At 35.8% G+C, this 24,749-nt stretch overlaps 3 protein-coding genes and 1 non-coding gene across 4 annotated transcripts; 2 read left to right on the top strand and 2 right to left on the bottom strand.

Moving 5' to 3' along the window:
* The first annotated feature begins 363 nt into the window (after positions 1–363).
* Positions 364–2,198, top strand: LOC112791628 (uncharacterized). Its single transcript, XM_025834538.3, has 4 exons — positions 364–588; positions 712–829; positions 1,024–1,176; positions 1,748–2,198. Exons 1-4 carry the CDS (start codon positions 581–583, stop codon positions 1,904–1,906), a joined length of 438 nt encoding a protein of 145 aa, XP_025690323.1. The 5' UTR covers positions 364–580; the 3' UTR covers positions 1,907–2,198.
* Positions 2,199–4,406: 2,208 nt separating this feature from the next.
* On the bottom strand, positions 4,407–7,655 carry LOC112791626 (probable serine/threonine-protein kinase PBL7). Its single transcript, XM_025834536.2, has 6 exons — positions 6,650–7,655; positions 6,159–6,416; positions 5,893–6,065; positions 5,724–5,803; positions 5,452–5,599; positions 4,407–5,141 (listed from the first exon to the last, which is right to left on the bottom strand). The coding sequence occupies exons 1-6, from the start codon at positions 7,248–7,250 to the stop codon at positions 4,788–4,790; spliced, it is 1,614 nt and encodes a 537-aa protein (XP_025690321.1). The 5' UTR covers positions 7,251–7,655; the 3' UTR covers positions 4,407–4,787.
* Positions 7,656–16,456: 8,801 nt separating this feature from the next.
* TRNAS-AGA (transfer RNA serine (anticodon AGA)) lies at positions 16,457–16,538 on the top strand. The gene has a single exon. It is a non-coding gene; the product is annotated as a tRNA-Ser (tRNA).
* Positions 16,539–17,545: 1,007 nt separating this feature from the next.
* Positions 17,546–19,233, bottom strand: LOC112791625 (pentatricopeptide repeat-containing protein At5g15010, mitochondrial). Its single transcript, XM_025834535.3, has one exon. The coding sequence runs from the start codon at positions 19,129–19,131 to the stop codon at positions 17,668–17,670; it is 1,464 nt and encodes a 487-aa protein (XP_025690320.1). The 5' UTR covers positions 19,132–19,233; the 3' UTR covers positions 17,546–17,667.
* Positions 19,234–24,749: the final 5,516 nt, after the last annotated feature.

Here is a 24,749-nt window from a genome sequence, read left to right as displayed (position 1 = left end):
ACTTTTTGTTTTGGTTGTAACTTCTGCACTTCAATCTTTGGTCATGGTGCCAATGAGTCTTAGCTCACATGGCATATCTCTCTTTCCTCACCTCAAAGGTTGCAGATTCAAACCCGACCGGTTGTCATGGTCTGGTCAAGAAACCTCGGGGCTCCCAAATTACAACCAACCCGTTCAGTACCAAGATTAAGGCCGTTCCGTATTTGTTAATTGTATTCCAAATCCTAAAATATCGCAGTAATTTTCAGAAGGAATTAAGGCCCAATAGTATTATCCATTGAACTCAGCCCAAACTTAGTTCAAGGCCTGATAAAATAAAACGCTAAATCAAATCGGGCTTAGGCCCATATCTGTACCAGAAAAAATGAGAAAGAACGCGATAGCGAAACATAACCAACGACGCAGCGTGAGCGGCGACTCCGACGACTGAGGCGGCGGCTGCATAAGGCAGAGGGCGGTGCCGCGACCAATTTCCCTTTGCGGTTCTGTTTTCATTCCTTTTTTATTTTCATTTTGAAGTGTTTCCCCGCTGATTCAGTAGCATTTGTCACCGTTGCTCTCACTCTCTGCTCTCTCGAAGATGAAAATGTAAGTCTATTAACTTTTTTTAAAATGTTTTCCCCCCCAAAATTATATATTCTTTCAATTGAAGCTTTGACTCTCTAGCAGGGATTTCGGTTAATGCTCTGATAACAATTTTGTTGATGATAGCTTAGAGGCAAATAATGGTGCCCTCACCAACTTCGAGGTGCTTGATTTCTTACGAGCTAAAGGAGCTTCCAAAGATCCTACTAGGGTTCTTGCCAAAGTAGCCCAGTCTGAATACAAGGTATTAAAAACCCGATTTAATTTGGATATGCAATGAATTTATATCGCCACATAAATAGATTTGTTTGAATCGTACTTGACACTGTTAGTTTGTGAAAATATCCTTAGTTATTTATTCCGGTAACTTCAATAGATGGTTATACTACATTTTTTTTTATCTATGTATGAGTTATGACCCTGATGCATCTCCATCAGGTTTATGATTATCTGATTGATACTGCTGCTCGTGATCAAACAAGAGAGAGCATCAATGAGTTCTTGGAAAGTGTTAAAAGCCATGATCTAGCAAAAGCTGAGATTCTCAACATAATCAACATCAGGCCCACCAACATAGTCGAAATTTTCCCCGTATGTTGCCAATAATGTTTACAAGTTATATTTGCCCTGAACTTTTTAGTTTTTACCCACTAATACTTGTATTTCGCTTTAGTAAACTGGTTAGCAGTAACACACTAACATATAAGCAATAGAATATTCCTGAGAATTAATAGGTACCTTGACATTATTACATAACTTCTAAATACTATGGAAAATTGTTAGCTCTGAATTCATCTTAGTATGATTCGGAAACTCATAAGGAAAAGTGATTAGTCATCCTCGAACCCATATCTGAGTCCTTGTAGCCTATAACATAAATGACAAAACCTTGTCTTCTAAGTTCCTTGTTCAATGTGAATTTGGGGTACGTCAATTCTTGATTGGTTGCATTTGTTTTGAAATGAGAAAAGTAATTATGATGGTGCATGAATTATTAAGCCATAGAATCACCCTGCTATGTTATGTTATTTTTATGTTTGATATTGACAATCGATGAACTCGGTGATATGCTTTTGAGTTTGTTGTTTATCTTCACTTGTGTTTAGCATTTATTTGAGTAGTTCTAATTAGAGTTTTGGTGTGCTTTGCTTTTGTTACATAGATCATAGAGTGTTGTGATACTCGTTTTTCGGATGAAGAGCTCACAGAAATAGTTGAGCTTGTGAAGAGAACATTGCCACCACCCCCTGAAGATGCCAATGGTGCTGAACCAACAAAATCAAATGGTGAGGAAGGTGGGGAACAAATGGAAACAAGTTGATATCCTACTTGTGACCATAGAATTTTGTGAATAGCACCACGGGATCTCAAGAAAGTAGTTCGGTTATAGTTTTCTATTAGTTGGTATGCTGAGATTTAGAATTAGGTTCGTTTTTCAAGGGTGTAAGTGTGTTGGTTACTGCCTTATTGGTGATGAAATACACATGCAAGGTGCATTGCCAAATTTGCAATATCGCACAGCAGGAAATTTTCTTTTTTCTCCTTTTTTGTTGCAATAATCTTTTATTAGTTGTCATATTATGGTATAAATCATAGAAGATTACACGAGTAAATATCCAATTTAGTTCTTGAAATTGCAGGTGGGCATCAATTTTTGATCCCCTGAAATTTTAAAATGCTTAATTAAGTTATTGAAATGAGAAATGCAAACCCTGTTAGGTTTTACTCCTCCTATACCATTTTCACACTATTATTGCAATGGTCAACTGGAGCATTATATATTGGAAGATCAGCGTGAAACTTAATATCTAATAAATTATGTGATCATTTGATTATGGATGATTAGTGCCTCCTGCCTAGGGGTCCAAGTAAGCAACATAGTATGAATCCTGATTCTTGGGCAAATTATGTTTTCTCTCATCGAGGTGTTTTCCTTTATATTCGGCCTCTTCTCTTTTTTTAATAACTTCGCATTTGATATCACTATATCAGTAATCTACTAAATCTCCATTTTTGTATCTGAGATTCACGCGATTATCTATTTTGGTCCTCGAAATTCAAAATTACCTATACTGGTCCTCTAGATTCAAGCCTCGACACCAATGTGGTTTCTCAACTCTTTCCGGTGATGACTAGACAAATGGTATGCTGAAATGGCACCCTCCTGCCACGCTGGATGATGAGTAAACGACGTCGTTTATCCTTGACATCCAAATAAGTCAGAAATGTCGTCGCTTTGTATATGAAGGGAGAAGAAATGATGGAGACCCAAAATAAAGTATTCTTCTTCTTCTCTACCTTCACCATTCTTCATTTCTGACTTGTTTAGACGTCAAGGGTAATCGACGTCGTTTACTCATCATCTAGTGTAGTAGGGAGAGTGCTATATCAGCACTCCATTTGCCTAGTTATCGTCGGAAAGAGTCGAGTGATCATATTAGTGCCCGAACTTAAATCTGAAAGACTAATATAAGTAATTTTGAATTTCGGGAACCAAATTAAGTAATCGCATTAATCTCAGGGACCAAAATGGGTATTTAGTCATCAGTAATCTCTAATATGAGAAAAGCTTTTCACTTTACAGTTTTCATACATCAGTCCTTTCTAATTAGCCTAAAAAATCTTTAGCACTATTGTTTGTTCCCTGGTTCCCCCTCTTATTAAATATATAGTTATTAGAAGCTTTAGGGCTGCATCACTTCTTAAGACATTATAAAGCATATGATTTAGCTGCCACATGCCCACATCTAACATAAGAAAATTGCCTCAATTTGGTAAAACATTTTCAATCATTACTCCTAATGAACACATGCTTAAATTCCGTACTTTTTCTTAACAAATAGTTTTTTTTTTTAAAACCATAGCTTATTTTGGTGAGTTAGTTATTTTGTGAACACCCGATACTAAAGGATGGCCTTACCTTAACGGCAACCAAAATGCTTTAAAAGCCAAGCTCTCAAGACATTTACACCTCCCAATCTCCATTTTCAGTGTGAAAACAACACAACAAATCTCATTTTCACTCATACAACCCAAACAAGAACAAGAAGATCCTACAATGGCTGACGATGATCCACAAGATGTAGCTGACAGGGAAAAAATATTCAAGAATTTTGATGCCAATGGTGATGGTCAAATCTCTTCCTCGGAGCTCGGCGAAGCACTCAAGACACTAGGATCGGTGACCCCAGAGGAAGTGCAACGGATGATGGAAGAGCTCGACACAGATGGCGACGGCTTCATTTCGTACGAGGAATTCACGGCGTTTGCAAGAGAGAACCGTGGCCTAGTCAGGGATGTCGCCAAGATCTTCTAATTCATTTCTTGCCTTCCTTGTTCATTCTCCATCCTTTTAATCTAGTTGTGTACATCTTTGTGCTATGTAATCAACGATTACTAGAGAAAAATGTTTGATGTTCTATGTTTTATTAGTTATGTGGTTATGTCTTGTGATTGATTAGCTTTTTGTTTTCCATGTCTTTGGTATGTCCAACTTGCATTATTATTAAACAAAGAACCTTATCCTACACATAAAGGGTATGTGACTAGATGTTGAGATGCTCTAATAATCTCCAAAGAGAGAAGAGGAGGGGAGAGAGAGAGGGAGGAGAAAGGGGGGGCTTCTTTAAAACAACAAATCTTGAGATGTACCTACACAAGTAGACATGATACATCTTGTTGACATAGGATAATGTCCATATAATGACATAAATAATAGGGAGGGCCGATCATATAGGATCATAAGAAAAAAGAAAACGACAATAAACTTACATGAAACTACATGTGCTTTACTAAAATAATAATGATGATGAGATTGCACATGTTCCAAAATGAATCCATTAGTGTAAGAACAAATAGTTCTATGAATGTTGTTCAATATGTTACTTTGATGTTTAGCCACTGAGAACTTCAAAATGAAAGTTTTCTATTCTCCAATCCAACCTAAACTTTGTGCGGCGGTAACTTGTAAGAATAAAAGATATTGTTTTACAACATGAAGCACAAACAATGAACTACACTTCACCTTTTGACAATAAGGTAAAACACAAAGGGAAGATATCTACAGACAAACCAATCTTTGTCTTAGCTCCTAGTTCTATTTACAATTTCAACACGCTTAGATATATATATCTTTAATACTCTAGTCAGAAAAGTAAGAATCATGGCAAAAAGTGAATTATTTTGAGGTAGTTATCATGTTTTTAACGACCATAGAGATAATCCTCATCCTCAAACTCAGAAACTCCTAGCATTGCCAAAGCCAAGTGACTTTTCATCTCATTATTTGTTTGTTCTAGCTGAGAATAACAATCAATCACACATCCATTCCCGAGAAAACCAGACTTCTTTCTTTTAGAGAATAGAGGTTCTTCTTCACCTTTCAGTATCGCGATAATCTCGTGTATGCCGGGTCGCCGAGATTCCTCGTTTGTGACAGAAGCGGCTGCTGCTTCGATCATCCGAGCGATTTGATTTGAGAATCTCAAACTGCATTTGAGTTGAGGATCGAGCAGCTCGTCAATGGCTCCTTTCCCTTTCTGTAGAAAAGGCTTAGCCTGCAAATGTATGTCAAATTTGATGTTTGTCAACAAGGGAATGTCCATTTGAAAATGAACCAGAAAATTGAACAATTTTCAGTTTTGTTTTGATTTGATTCGTAAGAGAAGCATACAACTAGGCTATCATAGTGTCTTCTGTGATAAAGACAAGGTGAAATTGATATTACTGCTTTCTTTAATGTACTATTAGAAAGGAGCAAGTTATGCTTAAAATGTTTGTTGTTATCAATCTCAATCCAAAAAGAAAACCATCATCAGTCAGGAGTTATGGCAAAACTGTGCAAGAATTAAAGTGTTTTTAACTCACCCATAGGACCAAGTTCTCCTCCCCCTGAGACCTTTTTGCTTCAATTGGTTTCCGACCAGTTATAAGTTCCAATAGGACAACTCCAAAAGCATAAACATCAGTCTTATCTGATACTTTACCATGTTGGAAATACTCAGGAGCCAAATATCTGTTAGAAAAATGTTGATATAGTATATTTAACTTCAGTGATTTGAGCATGAAAACTAATAATGCCAAAAATTCCGAAGTTCTGCATATTCAATTTGAAGGGAATCGAGGGAATATGATCGTACCCAAATGTTCCTTTGACAGTTTTGCAAAGGAAAGGAACTGAAGGCGCCGTAGTCCAAGTAGCTAACCCGAAATCACATAACTACAATTCAACAAAAACAATCAAAATGACTTGCAAGGCCAATTAAGACATTGTTTCATATCATCCGACCAATTCGCAACAAAACTCACCTTGGGAGTCTTCTTAGAAGAAAGCAGAATATTAGAGGGCTTAATGTCTCTGTGAACAACACATCTTTCAGTTCCATTATGCAGATAAGCCACAGCCTCTGCAATCCCAATTGCAACTTTGTACCTCACAGACCATGGAAGGGGTGAACTACCCTTCCCACCCTTCTTCCTCCCTGTAGAATAAGCCTTGTTATAATCAGTCATATTCATTGACTTCAAACCAAAGCCTCACTGAAAATACAATAATCAGATAAATGAGTACCCACCATGCAAGTGCCGCTCCAAGCTGCCACCTGAGACATACTTGTACACCAAGAACAAACCCTCCTCCGGGTCAATACAAAAACCAACAAGGGGAACGACGTTTGGGCTATGAAGGGAACTTGCAATCATCAATTCTCTACAAAATGCCTTTGCAGACTCCTTATCTTCCTTATCCAAGCGTTTTATAGCCACCACAGTTCTCAAAATCCCAACTCTCCCTCTAAAAACACAGCTCAACGCCCCTCTCCCCAATACTCTACCTAACCAACACAAATACAAAGAACCAATCATGATCTCTAACACACAAAAAGGAACCAACTTCAACCAAAACAATATCACAACACCAGCAATACAAAAGGGTTTTGCTAACGAGTTTGAAAAGTTTCTAATCTCTTCATACATTCAGTGTCATTAGAAACTTAAAAATATTATTTTTATGATAAAAATCTCAACTTTTAAATCCATATAGAAGGCAAGAGGGGGGAAAAGTCACCTTTGGAGAAATTGCGGGTAGCAGAGAGTATTTCAGCATAGGTGAATCTGATCAAAGAGTGTGCAACTGGGGAAATGCTCTTCTCCAAAGACTCAATCCTCCTCCACTTGATCTCTCTGGCGCGTGATTCACTGACACCATTGTCCAAATTCACCATGAGAACCGTTGCAGCACTTGAAGAACTCATGTTGAGGGACTCCAACTCAACCTGAGAACAGAAGCTGAACCTGAAAGAAGAGTGAACCGATTGAGGCTCTGCATTGTTCAACAGTTCAGCTCCACAGCCACCAGACTCGGCAAGAAGCCAAGCCTTGTTGTGCTCCAAATTACCCTTCTTGTTGCTGCATTCATCATCTTTGCAGCTATTCCTCCTCCTACTCGAAGAAGAAGAAGAAGGAGGGGGAGAAGAAGGGCTGGAAAGACATGCAAAACCAAAATCCCAAATCATTTTTCCGAGAAAGGTTCTGAATTTGAGGTTGTTGTGGTCACAGTAGTGATGTGCAAGTAGAGAGGAGGACGAAGAGGAAGGAGGAGGAAGAGGAACATTTGGGGCAATGGAAATGTCACTGGAATCAGTGCAGGTTCCTTGGGAGAAACCCATTGTGATGAAGTAGATCCCACAACAAAGTGGCACAGAAACCCAGTGGAGAGAGAAGAAATTAAAAAAACTGAATAAAGTTAAAGCTGCTTTGCTTGTGGGGTTGGAGAGAATTTTCTTAGCAGCAACCTACAGAAAAGAAGAGGAGAGAGTATGGGTGTCTAATCTAACTTATAAATAATAATAATAATATACAGTAGTTGTTAAATGGAGAAAATTTTTGGAATGTGACATTGCATTTGCATCATTATCAATTTCTGATTCAGCAGAGTGGGAGAAGGTGATGAAATAAAGAAAGATTGTAAAAAATGTATTGCAGGATAGAGAAAGAGAGAGAGAGAGAGTGAAGAAGACTGGGAAACTACAAAGACAACATCTTTAGGCCATTATTTAGTAGCTAACCATGGTGGGTCATCCTATTGGGACTAATCAAGCAAATATAGACCTACTCATTATCTAATTATTATTATTATTACTATTATCATTACATCCAAGTTCTGAAACTCTGAAAGTGAGAGATAGCCAAAAAAAAAACATTTTTTTTCTTTTGAAAAACTTAGAAATATATTGTGTGTATGGGATATAAAATAACTACATGAATAATGAAAGCATTATGGGCTTTTTTATTTTTTTCAGAATACCATGTGGATAATAAATAACAAAATATCCAAAATTTTTGAATAACCTTGATTGCTAAATGAGAAAAGGACAGTAACAAAAGGTAGTATAGAAATGCAATTAAAATAAAGAATGAATGATAACACTGTTGAGAGTAGAGACAAAGATCCATGTGAAGGGGATTCTGAAGATCAATGGATGTGGATGCGGCATTGGGCAGTTTGGTATCCATCCAACGGCTCACAAGTTACAACCCAACAGCCACTCCTGACAAGTGCCAACCCTGCTTCTCTACCTCTGTTTCTTCTTCTTCCTAAATCTTAATTAACCAAACATATTTATTTTAAAAATATTTGTTTATTTATTATTGTTGTTTTATATCTATGAAACAGATTTATTTCTGGTGTGGATCTTGTCATTAGTTCTATGCTTTCCGTATTTCTGGCTTTTTTCACGCAAACATATACTAGAGTAACAATCAATACTTCACCTTTCTTCTTCTTCTTTTTTTCCTTTTTTTTTTTTACAAGAATCAAGAATATGTCTATCTTTAATTACTTATATGTGACTCTTGATTGTGCTCTATATGACACACCGCTTTAAGTGATTGATAATGTCAACCAATATATAGTTAATAATTTTCATGTTTTTCGTTATTCTAATCACACTCATTTTGTTTAATTATTTTGCGCCCACAGTTGTTGATTCAGAATTTCAGATCAAATAGTAAAATCGTAAAAGTGAGATAATGAAAGAGTGTATTATTTCGTTTTCAATCATGTATTCAGATCAACTTTGTAGTTTAGTGCAATTCGTTCCTGACGTTCTATCCAAGGTCATTTTAAAGTCTCTTATGATGAAAAGGGAGAAAAAAAAAGGTAAAATGAGAAGATAATTATAAATCAAACAAAAGATAACATAATTAAGTAATTAAGCAGCTTAGTAAGATATCAGTGTAAAAATTAAAACTGAAAAGGAAAGATAATCATTTTAGTAGCATTGCTTAGAAAATTGAAATTTATTAATATAATATATAAATTTTTGCTACAAACGTATTAATTAACGTATTAGTTAGGTGAATTAATATTTTAGATATGTGATCGTTCAAAAATTTATGTGTTATTCATATTTTGTTGATTAAGTATTAATATTCTATATATATAATTTTATAAAAAAATTATTATGCACCAAAATTTATGTAATATATATTTTGTTAGTTGGGTGTTAATATTCTGACGTGTAATTTTAAAAATTATTTTTTATGTTGTGTACAAAAAGTTTTGTATTTTGCATTAATATTTACATAAAATTTTTTGTGTGATGTATTTCATTAGTTAGTTAGGTATTAATATTTTGGACATTTTTTAAAATATTTTATCAATATTTATATGTTATGTATCAAAATTTATATATTCTTTTTCGATTATTGAACCATAACCTCGACTCAAGAAGAGGAAAAACATACAAAAATTAATTTTTAATTAATTAAAATTTCCTTTCACATTGTCATTAAGAATAAATAATCAATCAAAACTAATCAAGTTAAAGGCTTAAAGCTAAATACAAAAAATCTTGCATCAACAATAAAATAAAGCCTAAAAAATTATTTAATAGTTTTGTTGAACAGATATAAAAAAAAAGGTGATAATAATAAAAAAATGAGAAAAAAGAAAAAAAATGCGTGACTAAGGTTGAGAAATTATTTAGTTGCTTAATTTTATTATAAAAAAATGATAACAATAACAAATATTAATTTTGAGAGAAATTGTGGTGTATATATTTTGTAAAGTTATCAATAAAGAGCAAAGTGTCTCTCATCTCTTAGTTAATGATAGCGACAACCATGCTGTATTTAGCAAAACCAGATTATCGGACTGGGATGTATTTGATATGAATGTGGATGATGATGATGATGTGGTTATATAGTATAATTATTATCAAGAAAAACAACCTTGATACCTTAGATTTAATTTAGATTTGTAAAGCACGCACATGAATAAACGAAACAATTTCCCCATCAATTGTCAAGTAGCTAGAAACTAGCTAGGTCTATATAAGTTGATGATGAGATCATACGAGAAATTAAAGTGGAATTTGTAAAGCTAGCTTTCATTATTGGTGGTTTGAAAATAAAGATTCAAAAAAAAAAAAAAGAAATCCTTAATATGTGAATTTTCCTGGAGGAATTGAGTAATTAATTAATCAGATGATGAACTGGCTACATTAGCATCAACTAACTAGCTAGTAGTATATCTTTATCTGTATTTATATGTATCCGAAAATCAATTAAAAGTGATTGAGATTTTTGAAGCCCTAATAAGTTAAGGTAGGGCAATAATGGTTTGTGATTTGTGAGGTGAGGCCATACTTGAGCGGTCAAGTCAAAGAACACACTTGCATCTGACACGTGTGGTAGGTGTCGGTACTCCAATGGGACCTACCATGCATCATCATCAACACATGAATATCATTATTATGGACTATTAATATTTCAACACTATCTTTTTTTCAATGCGGAATTATTATACAACCTTAGTAGTGTTCCAATTAATTAGGCATGGCACAATTAGGTTTCAATAATTAGGAGCTTAGGACCAATGATGAATTGTTTGGTACTTGTTTTATTTCCAGATCACTGATATGATTCTTATGAGGACCTTCTAATTCTATTTCCATATACATATAAATTAGAAAAGAAAGAAGCTTGTTCTTGCACGTTTGATTTACGAGTATTGTAGTCTATCTTATTTCACAGCTAACAACTGCATTCAAGAAACTAGTACATTAATGAAACTAAAACAATGAAATTTATATAATTATATATGTGTGTGACAAAAAAGCACGTATTCAAATATTTTAGCATGGCTATATGTTGCAATCATATACACAGCAAACTCTGACGACGTTCCATCCAAATAGAACTCTTCATATTTGAACCACCCGCATTAGAGAATTTAAAATTTTAATTTCAAACTCTAATAAAAAAAAATCAAAATATATATCTATATATTTGTCATGAAATTAATTATTTTAAAACTTAAATTAGGTATAATATAAGTACATTAATAGTTTATACCTAGTGCATCCTCTTATGTAAAAGCTTTTTTTGAGCTTAATTCTTAAGAAATGTGAAATTTACATTGCCATACAATATTAGAGAAAAAAACTATCCATTTATCTCTATTTATTTAAATTTTTTAAATAAGTAATTTTATGACATTATATCTAAAATTAAATTCAATATTATTAAAGCACCTATTCACAAATGTTCAGTTGTTCACTTTCCAAGAGAGAATATATTATATGAATTTCACACCTTTTAATTATAATATATCTAGAGAGAATTTATAAGTGTGAGACATCATTTATCTTTTGAATTAATTTTAAGAGTTAAATTTGACACGCTCAATACAAATTTTAATAATATTGATTGTTCTTGAAATATTTTTCTTTCCTTTTTAAAGAAAAGCACGGTTTTTAAAACGATAGAGTACACTAATAATAGCATAATTAGTTGCAACTTTGCAAGTTCTCCCCTCTCTTCCTTGAACTTGAAGTTTTTCTCTTTCTCTCCTTTGCTTTTCTTTAAGACTTTAACCCCTTTTTTTGGGCCTTTTTTGTGTTTCAATAAAAAACAAGCTTCTATCACCAAGTAAGGTGAAATCTTTTTTCATGAGATTTATTAATTAATGTTCAATTTGCATAAACCCTTACCAAATACAATTGTATATTAATTAAAGTTTTGAATTTTGAATTGAACACTCTATTTCAATAATCTGTTGCAAGTCATACGCAATTAATAGATTAAACTAAAGTTGACAAGATTTAATTAGGAGATTTTGTATGATAATTAATTTATGGTTGAGTTTTGTATACTATAACAATACAACACATTGCGTATTAGATTAGGTTAATAAAACAGGCATCTAACATCAGGTCACTAAAAGTAGAATACTACTAAATGGTTTACATAAATTTATAACCTTGTTTGGATTAGCACGTCTTTTTGAGAAAATTTTTAAATAACTAATTAGTACATTGTTATATATGGGATATAATCAACATATTCTTTAAAAATATTTAAAAAATTCAAATCAAATCAACCACTATAGTTAATTACCAGTATAAAATATATACTGGAATATAAATTAAATACACATTAAAAATAAATTAAATCACACATATATTTATACACAAATATATTGATTATTGTTTTTAATATATAAATAATATTTTTATTTTAAAATATATGATCTATAAAGTCCAAAATAATATTTATAAATGTTTAAAAATTTCGTATCAAATTGAGTCACATCAACCACCTATTTGATGACATACATCGCAAAATTTATATATTTATTTTATAGAAATATAACTATTTAGGTTATTATTTTATTAGTTTAAATTTAAAAAAAATAATTTTATATTTAAAAAATTTAGTATTTAATTTTTAGTAAATTCAAAATAAAAAAAATAACATAATATAAATAAAAAAACAAATATTATATAAAAATTAAATAAACTCAACAAAAAAATTTATTTAAAAAAATATTAAAAATATAATTATTTTTATTATCTTATTTTATCAATTTAAATTTTTAGGAATAGTTTCGTATCAGTATTCATGAATTATAAAAAATTCTTTTATCGTTCTGATTTTTTTCCCTGTATATATGATGTTTATTATTAGTATCTATTAACGACTCTGCCTATCCAATCATCGTTAATGACAGTTTACCCAATCGATCTAAATCCGAATTGTTTTGTATAAAAATGTTTAAAAAGAAAATCACAAGACGTTTAGCATTGCTCGCAAAGTCTTTGCGTTTGTCTACTTACGATAAACTTAAGCCGCTGTCTTTCCTCTTGTTTGGTTCATTTTATCCGTGATATATATATAAACTGGAGAAATACTAAAAGCATATATAATTATTAAAACCGAATCGGTAATTAACTCGATTAAAATACTAAATTATTAAATTATTAATCGAATAGTTAAATTACTAGTTGAATTGTCAATTTAATTATAATTGAATAATTATATAAAATTTTAATTTTTTTATAATAAATATTTTTTAAATATTTTATACTAATATAATTATTTTAAATTTTAATAATTTATTAATTAGTTTGTATCTATTATGTTATTAGATATTATAATTTTTTATTAAAAAAATATTAGTATACATCATATGTATAAATTAAAGAAAATTTAAAATTATCTGAATTATCAAATGCAAAAGTGTTTTTTGAATGTCTCGTTCAATAATTCTATGTAAATCGAATTTAATAAATTTGAATTAAGATTATTAATAGTAAATCGAATCTAATAAATTCAAATTACTTTAGTTCAGTTTTAAACGTAAATAGAATTGAATGAATTTGAATTAGAACAAACACTAATAAATTAAATCAATGAGTATCGATTTACATGCACACAACTAAATCAAATAAAAAAACTTTGATTTAGCTTCCTTAATAAATCAAATTCATTGAGTTCGACATACTTCTAACTAATAGTAAATCAATCTTATTAGTTTGATTTACTATAAATTTACACACACACACATATATATATATATATATATATATATATCAAATTGAATTAATTCGATTTAATATATGTCTAACGTATATAAACAAGAGTTTTACGTGAAATTTTTACCAAAGTAAAAATCACAAAAAATGTTTATAATACAAAAGATTCAGATCATTTTAAACTTTCTTTAATTTATACGGGTGAATTATCCTAAAAAAAATATACCCTCTTCGGGTTGTTGCAATTCAATACTATAATTTAAGCAATGCAAGTGGAATCACAACCAATAATCAAGTGTGTTGTTTTTTTCTGTTTTTTCTAGAGGTATTTGGCGCATTTCCCAATGAAGATAATCCTATTTGATACATAATCATTAATCAAACATTAAGTATCATATGTCACCTAACTACTGAGATTCGAACTATGGTTCGACACATTGCATTACTTTTTGTTGTGGACTAAACCCTTTTGCTAAACTCAATCTCTGTTAATCAATTATTAATTAAGTTTATATATTGTTCGCACATCAATTTTTGCATGCATGCAGACAAAAAGCTTATATATATATAATGTTGTATTTATATTGTTGAAATTTTCAATTACCTGGAACAATCTTCTATCCATTGACAATCATGCATCAATAAATAAAATGTAAGGTCATTTACCATTCTGTTAGTTAATCTAGTAAAAGATCTAACAAAATTTATTATATTACCATTATCCTAAATAAAAACATTAAACTTATTAGGTGAAAAAATAGTTCATTTTTTCTACAGATTAGCTGCTAGTCCTGTGTAGTTATCACAATATTCAATTAGATTGGTAGAAGTGAACATTTATTCTTTCAATTTTGAGGTAATTAAGAGAGTTTTTTAGATTAATTCTCCTTACTCCTTAGACTGTGACAAACACAAAAGTCATTAAATTTATAATTAACACGATACATGCAGAAATTAATTGATTTTATTTGAGTATGTAGCGGTACATTTTAATTTGGTACCTCTTATCTCTAAACCACATTTAAGCACGTCGAATCGTTCTGATAGCCATCAAGTTGATAGTCTTTTCTCAATAAATGTTGTCTAATCCAAGATTTCCAACTATGCGCAACAAACAATCATCCAACAAACTGTAGCTATGAATTAAATCTAATTGTGGCTGTTAATAATATGTTAGGCAACCTAAAAGTTAAATCTAGACTAAACCCAACAAATTGGTGCAAAAAGAAAAGGACATATTAGGAATCAATGCAACTGTTTATTTATTAAGACTTGGCCATTAGGCTGCGTTTGTTTTTGAAAACAGGATAGGATAAGACACTGAAGAGATACTGACGGACAGAGACACAAAATTTTGTGTTCTTGTATTCTGTTTGACGATAAACTAGCAGAAATTATGAAAATCTAATTTATTCTCATTTTTTCATTCAAAAAATTTGAGATGAAAAATATAATTATAAAAAATTAACAAGAATAATGAAAGAAAAAATAAAAAATAAATTGTGTCACTTGTTAATATCTTTGTATCATTCCTGTCAGGATGAACACAAAATACAATTCAGTATCTATGGACACATTGTCTCTGTCCATATCTCTTCTGCCAAACATGATTTTGTTTGTCCTATCTCTATAAACAAACACAACCTAAATTTCGGTGGTGGGTCTAAGCTGAGCTTGGGGAACATCGATATGATGCGTGAGTAACGGATATTATTATATAAAATAAGTTAGTGGCATGTGGTTAATAATTTTAATATTTGAAATCCATGTGTCTAGAGAATGCTTTATATACTTAATTTTAGGAAGTGGTATTGTTTGCATGTGATTTGGTACATTTCTTTGCTTCTACGATAGAAAATTTACCCTCAAAACCTCTTGTTCGAGGATGGGAATATATATAATGCACGTGAGAGAGAGTGCATGTAAGAGATAGATCGAGTTCATACTCTTCTAATAGATGCTTAACTTTCATAATCACTTGCATTTTTGCATTTGGAAGTGCAGTCTCGCGTTTGAGAAAATGTAAACTAAACTATGGTTATGTCATGGTTCTCTGAGGCACCTACACTCACTACTAGTCTACTACGAAGGGCAAAACCTTTTTTTTTCCATTTTGGGATACAGCCGTAGAGGATACTAGGGAAATGCATATATTTTTTTTAGTTTTTCACTGTCTCTCCAAGTTTGACAGGCCAAAAATTAATCCGCCGCAATATTAAACTCCACTTAAGAGTTTGCTGCTAACCAATGAGTTGTTACATGCACGAGATGGAATTCGAATCGCCGACACTTGTTTTAGCGGGCTAGGGCAATGCATTTTAGGGGTATATAGTTATAAAAGTAGTTCGGGCTTAAGCCCATTAGAGGGGACGTTATTGCGACCAAAAACATCAAAATATCTACCTAACCGAATCCAATCCTCCAGACCAAACGAGGAAAAAAAATTGTATGTAAGCATGTATTATCCATGCTGACCATGCATGCCTGTGCTTTTATATTATTGATGCGCCTGTATGTATGCATTAAAAGGTCTTCCTATCAAATACCGAAAAAAAAAAACTTCCTATCCATGATTATTATTACTTCAGCCAATTCTTGTGATGCAAATTACAATCATATTAAGTATAGACTAAAAATTACCTACTAATCAGACAAAATTAGCTACTAATCATGTATTTGTATAAAATAACACATTTTTGTACAAATTAATCCAAATGTTGAAATTTTTACTTTATTAAGGCATTATATTTTGTTTGAACTTAAAGTTAAAAATACAAATTTATCATTAGTGCACATTCCAACAGCTATAGCACAAAATAAAAAATACTATTTATACACTAAAATTAGTCATTATGTATTTTATGTATTTTTGTATAAATATATATTGTTTAATTTATTTTTAATATATATTTTATATTCTAACATACTAATAGCTGATTTTAATATACATCTAACATAATTGTATTTAAAATAAAATTTTACTTTGGGCCCAGAAAGAACAAATAGTAAAGATATCGTTAAATAAGTTAATGTTCTAAAATGCAAACAACAAAGTGGACGTGCCGGAGTGGTTATCGGGCATGACTAGAAATCATGTGGGCTCTGCCCGCGCAGGTTCGAATCCTGCCGTTCACGATTTTTTCCTTTTAGGTTCTACTTGCAAATTTCGCTTATCTGCCGTTCACGATCTTTTACCTTGCACACAGTAATACTCCCCAGTACATTGTCATTTAATCTTTCTGTATTGTTGATGCCTCAGACATTAGTGCAGTACTCATTAGCAGAAATTTTTAGATCACTTATACAGCAACCTTTATCAGAAATATACAATTATCCCTAGTAGCCTAGCCCTAGAGACTTCAAAATTCAAAAACTATGTTTGTCACATATAGCTAAGTACGACATGGCATGGAATCTTACATCATAAATCAAACTTTTAATAACAGGGTCTATAGAACAAAAGGCTCTATAATTTAGGTACAAAAATCAAGTAGTCTAGAAGCATGCCACCCTGTATTCAAGTTGAATAAATTCAATCACCAACATTAGGATGAAAGCACATGATCCAGTTATACCAAACACTTCATAAGGTGGCTAGTGGGATACTGGCTAATCTGTACTTGGCATAATATCAGATGAATAAATGAACTACATTGTCTAGTCATGCCGACTAAAGACGATTTGAAGACCACACACAACAAAACTTCAATGTTTCAATTCAATGCTATGCTCTTAGAACACATTCTTATCAACTAGTAATGACATGTATACTCACCACAACTAGAAAGTAGAAACCAAAAGATTATCATGGCGCCAATCAAAATAAATATGGTTACTTCAAACCAAAGAAATAGAAAGACAAATCAATTTGTAAATTAAGTTTTCAAGCAGGGTTTCCCAGGAAATTGCTGATAAATCTCATTGCAGTGTCTCACCAAAGCCAAATTCATGTATAAATTCCTTTTCAACTTGGTCTATATAACATTCGCTCAACACTTCTCAGCGAGCTTGATATTGAACTTCGTTTATCTTTTTACCGTCTAACACAATATCCTTGTTTCAATTGACTCTGTGCACTATGCATATATGATACATTATGAATATGGGGATCAGAAATAACTATGGTGCATTATGATATGCAGTTTAGGAATAATCGACGTATAAAATTACTGAAATTTCCTTTCTGTTGCAAATCTGCAAGTCTATATACATAAAAGATGAGGATTGAAATAAAGATAAGCAAGTTCAGCAAACTCCAACCTACCTAATGAGATCTTTTCCACTTTCTCAAAAGTTCTTCATACACAAATTCTTTCCTTTCTTTGACAAGGCTCTGTTTCAACTTGGACAATGTGGAAGAGGTTACCTTGATTCCCCTTTCAATCATGTCCTCAGCATACTTAACAGCTTCGGGGACCCTACTCAAATCGCGAAGCCCCTGAATCAGAAAATTAGCGGTATCCTTCAAATCCTCCTGGTGATTCTCCTCCATACACTTCCAAACTTTCATGGCCATAAAAGCATCCTCATCGTTAATGTAAGCCCTAATAGCTGCATCGCAAGTAGGCCGGTCTGGCACAAACTCGTTCTTTACCATCTCCGCAAAAACCACCGCAGCCTCCCTCAACTTCCTGGCTTTGATCAAGAACCTAAACAACAAGTTATAAGTAAAGGCGTCCGGGAAAGCCCCGTTGAAAACCATGTCATCAAACAACCTCCTTGCCGAATCCATATCAGTGTGATAACAATACAAAGCAATCATGGAATTATACAGCTGAGTATTCGCCTTTAACCCCGCCTTCCCCACTAGAACCTCCCAGAGAAACTCAGCATTCCTAAGATCATGATCTTTCACACACTCATCCAAAGCGACCTTGAAAAACCTAATTCCAGGATAACACTTCCTATCGCTCATGGAATCGAAGAACTTAACGGCCTCTCTAACCCCATTTTCACTTCTAATCAAAGTACACAGAAAAGAATCATGAGCAGGAACATTAGCAGGGTCCCAACCAACCTCAATCACCATCTCAGCGAAAGTCTCTTTAGCGCAGCTGACATTCCCTTCTCTCTCCCAACCTTCCATCAAGATCGCGTAGGAATCAGCGTCGGGGCGAACCAACTTCTTCGCCATCTGGAAGAACTCGTTGGCGTCGCGGGTTCTGGCGTCCCTGCAGACGGCACTGAGAAGGGAGTTGAGTGCAACGACGTCGTTGACGCAGCCGTAGTTTCCCATGACCTCAAAGGTCATGACGGCGTCGTGGACTCTGCCGGCGGCGACGTAGCTGCTGAAGACAGAAGCGAAGGTAGCGAGAGAGAGGAGGCGCTCCTTCTTCATGGACTTGATAGCGTCCCACATGGCATCGAAGAAGCGATTCTTGCCGAGGAGGTCGACTACGAGGTTCCATGAGTAAGGCGAGTGGCAGTCGGAGAGGTGGTGGCGGCCGGACCAGCGGAAGAACTTGACGGCCTGGGAGGGGAAGGCGTAGGAGAGCTTGAGGACTTGCTCGACGTCGGAGGAAGTGACGGAGAGGGAGGAGTCGTGTAGAGATTGCTCGATGGAGTGAGAGGGAGTGGTGGCGATGATGTGGCAGAGGGTTTTGACGGTGGGGGAGAGGGAGGAGGGGGAGTCCAGGTAGGAGGGGAAGGGCTGGGTGCGGCGGTGGTTGGGCTCTGATTCGGATGGATCGTCCGGGTAAGGGTACGGTCTCTTTCGGGTCGAGCTCATCTCCAACTCAGGTCAGAGGGGCGGTGCTCGTTGCTGGAACCTGGAACAACCCTACAAGCCAAAGTGTTTCTTACGCACTTAAAATAATAAAAAAAAAGAACTTAATTAATTATCTCTATTATGATTTTATTTTTTTTAGAGTAAAGGACATTTTCGTTCCTTACCTTTTTTTTTTGCGGACATTTTAGTTCTCAAGCAATGGAAAATACATTAAAACTTCTGACCCTTGAAAAATATGGACATTTATGTTTTTTCGTTGAATTTAGCCGTTTGCACTGAACGGAAAAGACTGAGCTGACAGAAGTGGCGCTAAGGTGGCATGTAACGGAGGTCAGGTGGCATGGAACATTTCGTAACAGAAGGGTGTGTTTGTGAAACACGTTTGAGAGGATAAAAGTGAGTTTCAGTGCTTTGAACGCTGTTCTTTGATGTTTGGCAACTTTTTTTCTCTGAACGACAACGTGATTCTACATCCCAAAAATTCGTTCACTAGAACTCTAGAAGTAAGAAATTATAGCTTCTGCGTTTACTCAACGTACGTTTGGGTTTGTTGCTGGTTATTATTGATTTTTTCATAATTTTTTTTAAATAAATATTGAGAATATTAAAATAATTATTCTAATTTTTGTGCACTGTTTATCATTTTAATTTTTTATAATATGTATTATTGTTTCTATTAGAAATGATAAATTAAAAAAATTAATTATAAATAATAATAATAATAATATTGTTACGGTAGGTAACCGGAGATTAATAACGCGGATGGCGTTAGGCGGCCCAAGTGTGTGATGGAGGAGGACTCCGGGCAGGTCCGTGACTCGGAAGACTCCGTCCGACTTGTGCTCGCGTGTGAATGGGGGGTGGTACCTGCAAAGACACTCCGATGCCTAAGTTAGCAAGAGCGTAAGCAGGTCTTAGAGAGTATTGGACTTAGAGATACCTGAGGGCGTGTCAGTGTATTTATAGAGATGAGCCAATAACCACCGTTGGTGTAGTGCCGTATCTTTAGGGTGGTAACCGTCCCTATTATCTTGGGGAGGTTAAGATATGGCTTTATGAGGCGGTTAGAGAGATTTTAGGGGCGGTTACTCATTTGAATGAGTGTTTACCTGCCAGCTAATCTTTCGTCCGACCTCTTCTGACCAAGTCGTGGTTGATACCGACTTCTTATGCGAAGGTCGGTACTTAGCTAGGCTCTAATCCTTTAGATTAGGCCTTTTGATTGGACCTGGGCCTTTGTATTGGGCCAGGGTATGAACATTGCCCCTACTTGAGCCCAAATTTTCTTTAAAGTTTGGGTTCAAGTATTCAATTCGGGTGCGTAGTCGACTTGTTTGAAAGAACACGGATCTTGGAAACCGACGTGATTTCCGCGACTTTTGGTTTCTGACAGTTACGTCAATTCAAGCGTCGTGTCCGTTGAGGGATCTTTTAGGGATTGAGGGTTTTGGTAACGGTGCAGTCTCATTAATGACTGCTTCGCTTTTTACCATTATGCCCCTTAGCCTTTTTTATAAATACTTTCCCTCTCTTTCCATTTTCCGTTTCTGCAATCTTTCAAACTTTTTCTTTATCTTGTTCGTATTGCATCCTTGCGTTCGAAGACTTCTGCCCTTCACCAACCTCCATTTTTGGATAAAGGTTAGTTTTGCTTTTTCCATGTCATGCTTTATGTTTGCATGTTTTGCTTTGCGAGTAGATAGGTTGACCCGTAGATTCTAGTTTCGAATCTCTCTTCTTTAGTGGCCGTGTTTTTTGATTTTCTTTTTTCTTTTTCCTTTTTGTAGGTTTTCTGCCACTTTCTTCTTTATATAAAAAATGGCTTCTGTAGACGTCCTGTCTCAGTGGGTTGACGATACGGTCCTTGGGGAGGAACCGTTGGTTGACGCTGAGTTCATCACCCACCTTCGTACTCATCATAGGCTCTGTACTTCGGATGAGGACGAGCCCAAGTATGAACTGATAATCCCGGGTCCTGAAGACCGGGTCTGTTTTGGGAGAGTTGATGAGGCGGCCCCTCACTTTTTCTTTATGTATGAATGTATGATTACCCGTTTGGGTGTTTTTCTTCCTTTCTCGGATTTTGAGATATCCGTTTTGCACCACTGTAAGGTTGCCCCTACTCAACTCCATCCCAATTCCTAGGGTTTTTTGAAGATTTACCAGTTTATAAGCCACGCTCTGGACTTTCCGACTTCCTTGAGAATCTTCTTTTATCTTTTCCATATGACTAAGCCCTTTAGTGGGCTAAATAACAAACAACAATGGGTATCCTTCCGAGCCATTCAAGGTCGGAGGATTTTCACCCTTTTTGACGAATCCTTCCACGACTTCAAAAACTTCTTCTTCAAGGTTCAAGCTGTAGAGGGTCACCACCCCTTTTTTCTGGACGAGCATTCCTTCCCTCGTTTTCCCCTTTATTGGCTGCCGGCCACCCCTTGTGAAAAGATTGGTCTAGATGACCTAGACGAGGTGGAGGCGGCCATTGTGGGGTTTTTCCGAGAAGCATGGGGGAAGGCCCCATACTTAGATACGAGGAAAATCCTTCAGGGGACGTCGACTTTTGTTCAATCTTGCATAGGTAGCGCATGCATTCCCTATTTCCGAGTTGTATTTTACCGACTTCTTTTTTGCCGACTTGTCTTTTACCGACTTATGACTTAATTGTTTCTTTTGTAGATATGGCAAAAAGGAATGCTCAGGAGGCTTACCAAAGGGTCCAGGAAGCTAAGGCAAAGTCCCGGACTAGGTCCGGGGGTGGCAAGGCGGTCGCCTCTCCTCCTCCTCCTCCTCCTCCTCCTAGGAATGTTGGTACTCCCTCTCAACCTATTATCATCTCCTCCTCAAGTTTGGCTCGACCACTCCCTTCTGCCCAATTGCTCTCCGAGCCGGAGAAGAAGAAGCGCAAGACTTCAGAGTCTGGCCCTTCTTGGGAAGGTGGTGTTAAGGCGGATGCTCAAGCATTCGTCCGAAAGAACATCTATCCTCTTATAAGTATGGATGATGCTTCTGTTCGGAACCACCTTACCGCTCTGGCCGAGGAGAGCTTTAGGGCGGCGGGAGTTTGTGGCAAACTTTTGGATATCTTCGAGAAGACTCCCCTCAGCTCCTTGGGGACTACCTCAAAGGTTGCGGAGCTGGAGGAGAGGCTTCTCATGTTTGAAAAACATGAGAGGGAGTTGAAGGTGGAGAGGGATAAGTTGAGGAAGGAGAGAGATGACCTTCGGGAGAAGGAGAGCCAGCTGCGAGCCCAATGTACTATGGAGGTGAATCTCAGGAAGGCAGCCCAGGAGAGTTACCAAAGCCTATTTAAAGATATGGTGGAGGTGAAGAAGGATTTGGTGAACTCTCGGAATGCTTATGCTGACTTGGAGGACTCTATCGCCGATGGCGCCGAGGAGTCTTGGAGAATTTTCCTGGAGCAGGTCAGGGTTATAGCCCCCGACTTGGATCTTTCTCCACTACATCCTGACAAAGTAGTGATTAATGGCGCCATTGTTGATCCTCCTGCTCCCGAGGTCCTTTCCGAGTCAGACCTAAAGACTCGGGGGCAGAGGATTATAGAGTCTCCTCCTCATTCCAAAGATGCTCCGAGTTCTTCAACCCTTGCTCCGACTTCCTCCTTGGCTCCTCCTTCCGGTCCTGGTGGCGTTCCTCCTGGTGGTGGTGATTCCTCTACTCCATCCAAGAAATGACTTCTTTTTATTTTTGTGGCTATATGGGGGCCCGGCCTGTGGGTCCCCCCTTTTTTAAACTTCTATTTATTTGCTGGTGGTTGTGAACAATTTGCTTCTGGCCTTTTAAGGCCGTAAACAAAACATTCTGTTTGTTGCCCTTTTTGGATAAGGGTTTTAAACAAAATAAATGCCCTTTTTGGATAAGGGTTTTCTAATCGAAGTAGGTGCCCTTTCTTTGGATAAGGGTTTAAGTTACTTTGTGCGTGTGCATGCTTTTCTGTTTTGAATATGTTTGATCTTTTTCGGAAAAACCTTTTGTTAGCTTGCATTGTTTTCTTGAGCCTTTTTCGTGCAAAGGCTTGTCTGCAAACTTTAAACTTTTCAGGTCTTCATATCTCTTTTGTTATCCTTTACACTCAACTTTGCTTTAGTGAGCTTTTATGACTTAGGTTATTTTTGCGATGCGTTTTTCGTCTACTCGGAGCTCGGTTTTCTTTTACTCGGAGCTCTTTCGAGTTTGCGTTACTCGGATTTCCTTTTGACTTAAGAGTCGGATAGTTTCCGAGTTTAATACGATCAACTCATATAACCTCTTTACACCGACTTGTACCTCGTCGTTTCATCCTGACGACCATGTAAGGTCGGTTCATGGGATTTTCACGCTTTGTCGAGCTTAAGTCGGCGCGTTTCGTAGAAAGACTTATAAAAAATAGAGGAGGATATTTAAGAGAAATATAGTAATGAAAAAGATCTTTATTAATCGGGAAGGTACCTTTTGCTACTAAGGGTCTTGACAGCATATTTTCCCTTAGCCCCTACTATGATGCCTCGTTAAAAACCCCTCTTCCAGAAAAAACCCTTTTTTGGGAAAAAATCATGAAGCTGGGAAAAGAGTACATCAGGGAGTAGAGTTCGCTTCTAGCTGTAGTACCTTTTCATATTACATGCATGCCACGACCTTGGTAACTCAGTGCCATCCAGGTCGGTTACTTTATAATAACCTTTCCCCAACACTTCCTTGATTTTGTATGGCCCTTTCCAGTTTGCGGCGAGCTTTCCATCTCCTGACTTGTTGACTCCAATGTCGTTTCTGATTAGGACCAAGTCATCCACGGCGAATGTTCTTCGAATGACTTTCTTATTGTATCGGGTAGTCATCCTTTGCTTTAATGCCGCTTCTCTTATCTGGGCGTTCTCTCGGACTTCGGGGAGCAGGTCGAGCTCCTCTTTGTGCCCCTGTACATTTCCGACCTCATCATGGAGAATTACCCTTGGGCTTTGCTCACTGATTTCTATAGGAATCATGGCTTCTACGCCGTATACTAGTCGGAAGGGTGTTTCTCCTGTGGCGGAGTGGGGGGTTGTCCTATAAGCCCACAACACTTGAGGGAGCTCTTCAGCCCAAGCTCCCTTCGCTTCCTGTAATTTTTTCTTCAAACCTGCCAGTATGACTTTGTTAGCTGCCTCGGCTTGCCCATTGGCTTGTGGGTGCTCTACCGAGGTGAATTGATGTTTGATTTTCATACTGGCTACCAGGTTTCTGAAGGTGGCGTCGGTGAATTGGGTTCCATTATCTGTGGTGATGGAATAAGGTATCCCATACCTTGTGATGATGTTTTTGTAGAGGAACCTGCGACTTCTCTGAGCGGTGATAGTGGCTAACGGTTCTGCTTCTATCCACTTTGTGAAGTAATCTATTCCCACGATTAAGTATTTAACTTGCCCTGGTGCTTGGGGAAAAGGACCTAACAGATCCATCCCCCATTTTGCGAAAGGCCAGGGGGAAGTTATACTAATGAGCTCTTCTGGTGGAGCCACGTGGAAATTTGCATGCATTTGGCATGGCTGACATTTTTTCACAAAGTCTGTGGCATCTTTCTGCAAGGTTGGCCAATAGAATCCTGCTCGGATCACTTTTCTGGCCAGCGACCTTGCTCCGAG

Source organism: Arachis hypogaea, chromosome 3, assembly GCF_003086295.3.
Source record: "Arachis hypogaea cultivar Tifrunner chromosome 3, arahy.Tifrunner.gnm2.J5K5, whole genome shotgun sequence".
Lineage (NCBI taxonomy): Eukaryota > Viridiplantae > Streptophyta > Magnoliopsida > Fabales > Fabaceae > Arachis > Arachis hypogaea.
This window is presented reverse-complemented; position numbering and strand designations above follow the sequence as displayed.